The 9706-nt window shown below is 48.7% G+C and overlaps 1 protein-coding gene across 7 annotated transcripts; it reads right to left on the bottom strand.

Moving 5' to 3' along the window:
* Positions 1-867: 867 nt before the first annotated feature.
* Positions 868-8299, bottom strand: NYX (nyctalopin). 7 transcript variants are annotated; one of them, XM_063344065.1, is made up of 4 exons: positions 8287-8299; positions 7311-7432; positions 6843-7166; positions 868-3522 (listed from the first exon to the last, which is right to left on the bottom strand). In XM_063344065.1, exons 3-4 carry the CDS (start codon positions 6937-6939, stop codon positions 2123-2125), a joined length of 1497 nt encoding a protein of 498 aa, XP_063200135.1. In that variant the 5' UTR covers positions 6940-7166; positions 7311-7432; positions 8287-8299; the 3' UTR covers positions 868-2122. The 7 variants fall into 7 exon arrangements, with proteins under 7 accessions (XP_063200135.1, XP_063200119.1, XP_063200161.1 ...); XM_063344049.1 differs by lacking the exon at positions 8287-8299 and having other exon boundaries at positions 6843-6968; positions 7074-7666; XM_063344091.1 differs by lacking the exon at positions 8287-8299 and having other exon boundaries at positions 6818-6893; positions 7074-7666.
* Between the last annotated feature and the right edge of the window lie 1407 nt (positions 8300-9706).

Here is a 9706-nt window from a genome sequence, read left to right as displayed (position 1 = left end):
CAAGCCACGTGGCTCAATGCCGCTGGAGATGCCACCTTTTTGCTGGCAAAATGGGCAGGCAAAAAAAAGAAAAAAAGCAGCTTCCCTGTCTCACGTGGCAGCCACCGTGGGAGTTCAGGAGCGCGCAGTGATTTTGTGCATGGGGTGATGTTGGCTTCCGACAGAGACGTTTACCCTGCGGGCTGTGGGACCGTCCGTGGGCCTGTTCACAGACGCGCTGGGGTGACAGCGCGGCTTGAGGCCGAGGGCATTAACTCTGGCTTACGGCTGGCCTGGCCCGGCCCGGCCAGGGTGAACAGACCTGACCCAGGGCACCTTCGCTGAAGCAGTGAGACCTTTCTGAAAAAGTTTATTTATTTCCCCAGTTCTCCCAGACTCCCAATCACAGATGTGAGGGGGGCACGGGAACTGCTAAGAAAAAGTCTTTGTGCACTGAATTTGTACGTTACCCGCCATTTTTCAGGAGTTCAATGCCCGAAGTCCTTCTTGAGCTGGCCTGTCCTTTGCATAGGTTTTTGGGCACCCACCAGCGTGTGGCTGGGGGAAGGGGCAGAGACAAGGGCAGCCACCCTCCGTCATTTTTAGCCAACATGTTGTCCGTGCTGAACCACCAGCTTAGCAAAACCTGAGCCAGGGTGGCTCCCCCTCTGCCGCTGCTGCTCCAGCACCCACCGGGACTGAGCCGGGGCAGGGGTGGAGGTCACATTTGTGTTGAATCGCTCAGAAAAACGCAGGGATTGGGGGAAAAAAAAAGGTTTAGGAAAATGTTTGAAAGGGTTTTTTTAATTCATTTTCATTTTTATTCCCATTTCATGACATTTTAGCAGTAATAAAGGATTTTATATGTTGTATCATTTCACATGAACATGTACACCATAGTATGATAAGCTGTGTATAATGAATATAGTTTAAATATCACAGAAGTGTATTTCTATATAGTCACTTACTTTTTATAAAGCATTGCTACTTAGCATAAATGTAAGCATAGTCATGTTCTAAGTCAAAGTGTCTATTCATTATGCCGCAATAAATAGCTTGCCATTTGCTCTAGACCATAAAAAGGACATTCATGTGTACCCATTTGAGTAGCCTACAAAAAAACCACCGGAGTAATTCAAGGATCTCAAAAGAAGAAAATATATTTTTGAGCAGTTTATTTTTGAGAGCAAAATATCAAATTATTTTATTAATGTGCTCTGATAGAGATAACTTAATTCTTTCTGGTCACAGTAGCAGCTTTCACTGAAGATTTCAAAGAATAAACATGTAAGATGCCATATAAAAGAAAAGGACGGCATAGTTGGTTAGTACAACGTAGTATGACGTGGTATGCAGTATTAGTGGTGGAAATACAAAATAGTTACTGCTGCATTTGTCATCTCCCTGCTCTGCCCATGCTGTCATGCCATGAAATAATCTACAAATAAAACTAATATATTCCTTGAGATGATGGATTCATTGAAAAATAAATACACATTTGAAATAGATGTTAATAAGTGAACTCTTATATTGCAATAGCTTTTTCCTCAGAGACGAATGTTTTGACGAACATGGGTCTGTCTTGGGTTCTCCTGCACCTGTGCCAGGGTAGCAGGGGGAGAAAGGATCAAAATCCTGTCTGTAGTCATGGCCAAAACACTCTGTCTGTCCCAGACCCACCCGGGGCAGGTGCCCTTCCCAGATGCTGTTCTCCTTCTCACTAGGGCTAGTGCTGCATCCCGGGATGCTGCCCAGGACAGCCCCACTGGAATAAACAGCGCTGCACCACCATTCACACAGAACCGTCTTCTCTCTGCTCCCAGCAGGCGACATCGCGTGTCTCTAAGTGAAACAACCCTACTGCCATTCTTTCATTGCTCGTCTTCCACACAGCTCTGCAAGTGTCTGGGGGGCTCTGAGACCCCACAGGGCAGCTTTCTCACCCAGAGTGGGTGGGACTCAGCTTTCAACCAGATCCCACCAGCTCCCAGGGGAATCTGGAGCCAGATCCAACCAACCCAACCCAGGAGAGTTTGAAGCCAGATATGTATCCAAGGCCAGCGATACGAACCTTTCCCCAATGACTAGGTAGGTATAGGGACTAAATGCTTAAGCAGGACCCATGCTCCAGGCAGCCCTTGGACTATTTGTGCTGCAAAACAAGCACTGTAAAAAGTACTGGGAGGTAAAAAGAGAAGGGGACAGCCTCGACACTGTCTTCCCCCATCCCAGAAGAAACCCCATCAGTCAGTCCAACCAACTGTGTGGTGTTACTGTAGACTTCAGTGGTGTTTGCCACCTCTTCGGGAATACCCATCTGGAGCAAGAGTTTGGAGATAAGGCTGTTGAACTTGCTCTCTGTGGTAGACCAAGGCTCTTCACTTGGGGTCGGGCCTTCAGATGTGATGTTTAGCTCCCCTGGGTCAAGACAGTAACCTTCTGGCGATCTCTCATAGAGTACGTCCATAAGGTCAATCCCAGCTACTGAGGAGGGGGAGGCACAGGGAATATCCCTGACGAGCCTGTAATTCTCCATCCACTCCTTCAGCCACTCGATGCGGCAGTCACACTCCCAGGGGTTGCGGAAGAGGTACAGCCGCCCGAGGAAGTACACTGGCTGGAAGACAGAAAAGGGCAGCGTCGTCAGGTTGTTGCTGTTTAAGTGCAACGCGACAAGGCTGGTGAGGTTTTCAAAAGCCCCTTCCTCAATGTAGTTGATCCTGTTGCGGTCCAGGTAGAGGACTTCCAGTTCCCCCAGGTCCCTGAACCAGGTGTTGGAAACATTCCTGAGGAAATTCCCCCCCAGGTTGAGCATCTTCAGGCACCTCAGACCATCGAAGGAGTTTTCTGGAAGCTCACTGATCAAATTGTCGTTCAGGTACAGGTACTCCATCTTCTGGCAGCCCTGAAAAGCTCGTTCATGAATGACATTTATCCTGTTGTCCTGCAGATTCAGGTATTTCAGTTTGGTCAGGCCCTGCAGGGAGTTATAGGCTACCGCTTCGATCCTGTTTCTCTCCAGGTAAACGTGGGTCAGGTTCTCCATGCCCCTGATGGCACCTGGGATCCTCCGAAAGTTGTTCTGAAAGCAGAAGAGCTCCTGCAGAGCAGGCAGCTCGATGAAGATCCTGTCCGGGATGTTGAAAAGATTGCAGTCCGCCAGGTCCAGCTTGACCAGCCGTCTGAGGGCAGTGAAAGTCCGCGTGTGGAGATAGCGAATGTACTCGTTGTGGGCCATCTTCAGCTCGGTCAAGCTGGGCAGTCCCTTGAAAGCCCCTGGGGTGATGAAGGAGATATTGTTGTGGTTGAGTGACAGGGATTTGAGGGAAGGCAAGTTCCCAAAGGCCCTCTCGGAGAGGAACTTGATACTGTTTTTGTCCAGGTTGATAGAGGAGGCTTCGCAAGGGAACTTGCTAGGGATCTGCCCCAGACCGGCACGATCACAGAGGACGGAGCAGCTCCGCTCCTGGGTGCACACGCAGTTGGCAGGGCAGGACCGCACGCAGGCCCACACCGCCTGGGCGTGGGGGACCCAAAGGATCACTGACAGAGAGGAACACGCCATCCCCATGGAGGCATGGGAGGAGAGAATCAGGATGCGGTGTTAGAAAATATATTAATCACAACAGGAAAAACAAATTACGCTGTCTTTGCCTTCCTTCTAGCCAGGCTAATTGCCACTCACTACTTGTACGCCAATGCTGACTGAGGAGCTCTCGTGAAAGATTCCTAAAAGTCTTCTATTGGGGTTTTTAAACCCTCTGAGAAGGTGTGTGTGTATATATAGATATATATATATAAAAGTATATATATATAAAATGTCATCTGGAACATCATCTCTGTTTAATTTCTGTCCCCAAGATGAGGAATCACCTAGACTGAAGTATTTCTCAGTGTCTCTGTGATTGGTCTCTCTGCAAGCTGACAGGGACATGGTTTGGCCAGGAAGCAGGCCAAGATATGCTTCGAAGGCCAGCAGCTGCGGATGGGTTGTGTCCGGCAGCAGGCAAGGCAGATCAGTTAGTTCCCTGGGGCACATCAAATTCATGCCTTTTGCTTTTTTCTTTTCTTTGTTCATTCAACCTAACATTTCTCCACCAGAGCCATGAGCGGGTGCAGCACTGAAAGGGAACTATCAGCTGCTAAGGATGCAGTACAGTGTTTAAAAACACACTCCCTTTGTATTTTGGTAGAAAGGCATGAAGAAAAACAAATTAAGGGATATTGGTCAGCTGCTTTCTTCATGATCTCACCATAGCTAAGACACTGTGCAGCTCTAGCACAGTTTTTACTGTTTTGCCACTTCTCAAGACAGCTGTGACAATGTCTTACTCTTGATGGGAGCAGCTGCTTTGTCCTTTTATCGGCCTGGCATGGGAGGTGTGTGGCTGTTGTGGTTTCTTTTCAAATTAGGCCCATGCAGGTGGACGTACAAAGAGGAAGAGAAGGTAAAAGCTCTTGGGGACAAATCAGAGAAGAATGAAAGGAACAGGAGACATCAATCTCCAGGGACAGGCATTTTTGTGGGGGAAAAGCATCCGGTCAACCAGACATCTGCGAAATAAACTCATTAGAGAGGAAAAACTGAAGGCAGAGCTCATTTTGTAACTGGTCTCAAGGGCATATCCTACCGGCCACTCAACAAAATGAGAAGGCACACCAGCGAACTCTCCATGTAGTCACCAGCAGGAAGCAGTGGTATTGCTACTGACTGGTTTTTCTGCTGCAGTTTATTGGCTCCCACACAAGCACAAGCCTTTCATATTTTCTTCAACAAGACATGAGATACCATCTTTACCAACAGCCACCTTTATTACAGCACTGCTGGGATCCCGTTGCTGCTGCTGCGTGCCTGGTAGCCCCAAGGGCTGAGGCACAGGGAAGAGGGTTTCCCCACGTTCCTGCTGACTCTCTGGAGAGGGACGCTCCCAGCAGCCGGGCCGCCTCTCCCCACCGATTTGCAGCGCAGCAATTGCCCACTACAGCTGTATTCCCAATGGACATTTTTATCGAGACAAACTTGTGAGGTGATATCCCAGGAAGCATCAAGCTTTTATTTTTGCAGCCCCTAAGGCTTTAACGTACGGACCAAACTACAGTTTGAAGTGCAATTGCTCTGCCCTTTCTCCATCCTTTTTAAATGCAACAGGCACAGTACTGTATTTATGAGTTTATGCTGCCTGTGTCTTCTTCAAGCAGGAGACTTGCAAAACCAGTTGCTGGGCAGGTCCTTATTGACAGGACATCAACCCAGGAGCTTCCCAGCCTGGTTCTCTTTGAACCAACCTGAGCACTGCATGTAGAAGAAGGATTTAGATACATGGAGGGAGCATCCCAGAAGGACTTCAGCTGTGGCCTCTTTATCGAAATTCAGGTCCCATCAAATCTGGCTATGTAATTGTGACTAAAGAATTAGCAAAACAGCATGACTTCCAGGATAAATGATAGTGAAGGACTCTTAAGAGGTGGAAAGGCTTTTAAACAGGTTGTCATTTTGTTTGTTTGTATGTTCTTCTTCTTTTTCCTGAGCCCTTATCTAACAGCCATGGCTAAAGGAAAGGGCCCTTCAGCCAGGGCCCTGGGTAGACAACAGGCGAGGAGCCTAAGGACAAGAGGGGGAACAAGACGCCGTCTTAATTGCTCTTTCTTCATGCAGGCTGCCCAGGGGCTGCCTCATTCGCTACCCTTTGCCCCAGATCACACTGTCGCTTGCAAACAGGGGCATATGTTGTTTTTGTTGGGCAGTTACATAAACTGAAGGCCAGACAGATTAAGGATTTGCCTGTTCCCAAATGTCTGACCTCAGGTGGCTGACTGGAAAGGATGGATGCAAGTGTTGCTGCTGGAACGGGAGCCTTATGTGGGCTCAGGGTGACATCCAGAGGGGCATATGTGCATAGGCTGTCCTATATGTGAGGTTGTCCCAAGCAAGTTCAATGTTTAGCTACAGTCACCCCAAGCTCAGTCACATCTCTGGCCTTCAGAGGAGACCTCCTCCAGCAGCTGTGTACACTGTGTGCAGCATAGGAATGAGCACGCTGCTAACCACGTCCCATCCTTCCCCTCCCTGCTTGTTCTCTAATTGCTTGATAAAGGAAATGTCTGTACCCACACCGTAGCCAGCCTGTTCACCTTTTACCCAAGGGTGTTTCAGTGCCAAACTTGGGTCTTTTGCTAGTGGCATTTCACAGCACACTTCTAAAATCTCTATTCACAAGTGTGTCTCTCTGCGTTGTGCAGTACACAGAAAACAAACACTTGAGGACCATCCAACTAGAAAACAATCCCCTGGCAACAGGAGCTCAGAGGAGCCCCTCAGCACCGCAGTCTTCGTAGCAATTTCTCTTTTTCTTGCAAAGGAACCCCATCAAACCCTCGGGAGAGACACTGCTCAGAGCACAGGAGCTCAGATCTCCGCTGTTGGCCAGATCTCCTCTGACCAACACAGCATGAAACATTCCCACCTCTCCTTCCTTACTCCTTCCCCTTCCCCAAAAAGAGATGTTCTTTGCTTTTTACACCATGGCAGCGGACAGGGCAGAGCTGGAAGATGCCTCCAACTCATTGACACACGGTGCTCAAACAGGGGTTTAAGAAAAAGGGTGAAATACGGCAATAAGGAATAAACAAAATTCCATCCAGGGATGATGTCTTTTGCTCTTTTAAATACTGCTGTAATTCAGTATTTGAAAGGAAGAGTGAGAGACTGAAAAAATGTTTGCAGAGTTTTCAGAAAGGTAAAGAGACAATGATTGCAATAATTGAGTATTTAACCTACACCTTTTCAAACGATCTCTGTAATCCACTATTGGGTAACGCAGAATAAGAGTATACTCACCATTTAAAATGATGGCAAACATTACCTTGATTATTCACTAGTGACATTTCAGGTCTGGCAAGCGAACTTGAGGGATCTAAAAGCACACAGGAAGAGCAGAGACAGGTTTCATCCTCTGTCATTTCCCTGCATCATTTTCCCACAATAAGGTCTGTGTTTAGAAAGGAAGAGCAAAGAAAAAGCTCTTCTCCACATGCTTTCAAACTGAAGAAGTCCCCAGCACCTTCCTGGTGAGCATCTTTCTTCCACCACTGACCTTCTCAGGGAATCCTGCAGCTTTGTGCTACACCTTTTTACAAGCTCCTCCACATTCTTCCCACCAGCCGTGCCAAGGACAGGTTCCTATCATCTGAGATGGGAAAAGATCACCAACAGTAAGACACTGGCCATCTCCCCAGGAAATAGGTGCTGGTACAGAGGAGCGTAACCAGCTTAGCATCAAACAGCCAAAACTCAAATTCCCAACAGAAATCATGTTAGATACATTGCTTACCTAGCCCGGCAGTGGCTGTGTCCTCCCTCCGGCTCATGAGGCTGCCATTAGCCATACGAGTCAGTCTCTGAAAAGTTGGCATTTTTTTCTCGCAAGCTATCATTTAATGGCAGGAAAATCCTCTGTATCAGAGGAGGATTAGCGGAGATGGAAGAATGTGTCTGTCCTCTAAAGCTCCCCAAGCAAAACAGGGATTGCAGACATACCAAACTGACGCTTTCTCCCCTCTGCCAACTTACTCTCCCCCCGCCATTAAAAACAAACAAACAAACAAACAAACAAACAAACAAACAAACAAAATGATACCGTCCAGAATTGGATTGCTACCATTCAGACAGCATTGCTGAAAGTCATTACTCCACTCCCCATTATATAATGGCAGAGGAGGTGGAAGCGGAGGGCGCAGCCCAAATGTTATTATATTTGGGAGCAAGCACGGGCTTATGGTTTCCCTTCGTTGAGCTCTCCAAACCGACACAGCTTGGGACTCTCCTCCCCCATGCAAACTTTCCCAGCCCCAGCATGGCTCACACGCTGCTAAGAGGATGCCGGTGAGCTTTACTTCGCTGGGAATTGCTCCTGAAGGACAAGGAGATGCCAACAGCCCTGGGAGAAGGGTCAGCAAACACAGGGAGCTTGCATGGTGTATATGGGCTGGATAATAACCAACTCTGTCCTGCCTATGTGCGTGCTTTGCTTGTGATGCTGCAGCTGGTGCGTGGAAATCATAAGGACAGGTTCTGTATGTGGCGATGTTTTAGCATTCAGGATGTGAATTGGTTTTTAAAGCCTTTTCTGACAGAATGATGATGGTTTCTTTGGAGAGTGGGGGCTGAATAAGTGAGTTATTTCAGCCTCCCATGCCTTAGGTAATTGCATTCACCATGTCAGAGGGAAAAATAGCTCTACTCTATTTCTGAGTGAATTATTCTGGGTTTGCTTTTTTTTTTTTTTTTTTTTTAAGGAAATGGAATACCTGATGAATTTATGCTTGATACAGCAGGAAAGATTCAGCTGGGAACCAGCCTGCTGCTGCTTGGCTCTTCCTGCAAAAAAAAGCACACAGCTCCATCAGGTTTATTTTGTTTTGGCTTTCCCTCAGTCTTAAGGCAGCTGGCTGGCACCTCAGGAAATTCGTGTCTGTCTAAATTGAGTGTAAGCAGGCTGGTGCTGGGGGGCAGGCTGGAGGGAAGGGGGTGACCCACATAGCACTGATTTTATCTGAAGGATACCTTTCCCTACCACCTTGTTGTACCAACTCCCCAGCTTTGCACTTCTGCACTTTGCACCGCTGCTGCTTTGCACAGAGGAGGAAAGAGATTTGCAAAGCCACACACAGGGGTGCTGCAGCCTCCACCGCAGAACTGAAGCTGCCGGAGACCTTGTGGGGACAGAAGTGGCACCAGTTGGGCGCTCGCCAGCACTGGGGCAGCTGATGTTTTGTCTGAAGGTGCCGGAATACCAGGAAACCACAACCTGTCTGATAGCAGAAAGCAGATCACTGGCCTTTCGTCCACGAAGAAAACTGGGGGGGGGAGGGGGGAGGAGGGGGAAGTGCTTTTCCCAGATCCTTTTTCCCCAGTATTTCCCCAGCATGGGTACATGCTGTACCCAAGGGGTGGAGGCAGTAGGCAAGGAGGGTACATGGGACTTGGTGACAGTTTGGCATGTGATCAGTCAGCAGCTCCCCAGGGACTAGACCTGCTGCTTGGTTTGCACCGCAGTACTAAATCTGTCGTCAGACACGAGGAGGGGCTGATCTGCACTGAGGCACCACAGTTCTGCTGAGGCTCTGGGGCTCTCCCGTGCCTCAGTGCTCTTCTTCCACCTGCAAGTTAGGGACTGGTGGGGAGGGGACATGAAGGACCTCTGAGCTCTGGAAAGTGCTTTAGTGATCTGCAGAGCCACCCACCCCAGAGGGGCAGCTTGTGGGACCTGGCAAAACGCATCCCCTAAGAAGGACCCTGTGAACCTCTGCCATGTACAACGGAGGGGGGGCTGGTAGGTTGGGGGCTTGAGGGGGCTTGTTAAACTATGCACCTCGGCAGTCACTTTTGGGTAGGGAGGAGGACAATGGCAGTAGGTGCCTATTGTAAAATCAGCAGCAGCAATGTCATTAGCAATGCTGCCGAAGCAGGCTCTAGCAGAAGCTGGAGGAAGGCTGGCAGGGAACACCTCTCAAAGAGCTACTACAACAGGCAGCCTCGCCGTAGACCAGCGCAGATACTATTAGCTCCTGCAGGAGCTTCTGACAGCAGCTCTGCCGTCAGCATCCCACATACATAGCTCAGTGGCTGCAGCTGGTCTGGTGATCAAGCCCAGCCCCACTTTGGCCTTTTCTACTGTGGCTGGAGATAGGAACAGATGAAACAGCCCATGTTCTGCCCCAGTATGAG

The sequence above is a fragment of the Chroicocephalus ridibundus genome, chromosome 1, assembly GCF_963924245.1.
Source record: "Chroicocephalus ridibundus chromosome 1, bChrRid1.1, whole genome shotgun sequence".
NCBI lineage: Eukaryota > Metazoa > Chordata > Aves > Charadriiformes > Laridae > Chroicocephalus > Chroicocephalus ridibundus.
Note: the sequence above shows the minus strand (reverse complement) of the source record. Positions and strands in the feature narration are given on the sequence as shown.

Coding starts and splice junctions, on each gene's coding strand:
- NYX (XM_063344065.1), bottom strand. CDS start 6,939: ATGACAGAGGATGAAACCTGTCTCTGCTCTTCCTGTGTGCTTTTAGAT. Junction 3,523..6,842: donor GTCACTAGTGAATAATCAAG/GTAATGTTTGCC, acceptor CCTCTCTGTCAG/TGATCCTTTGGGTCCCCCAC.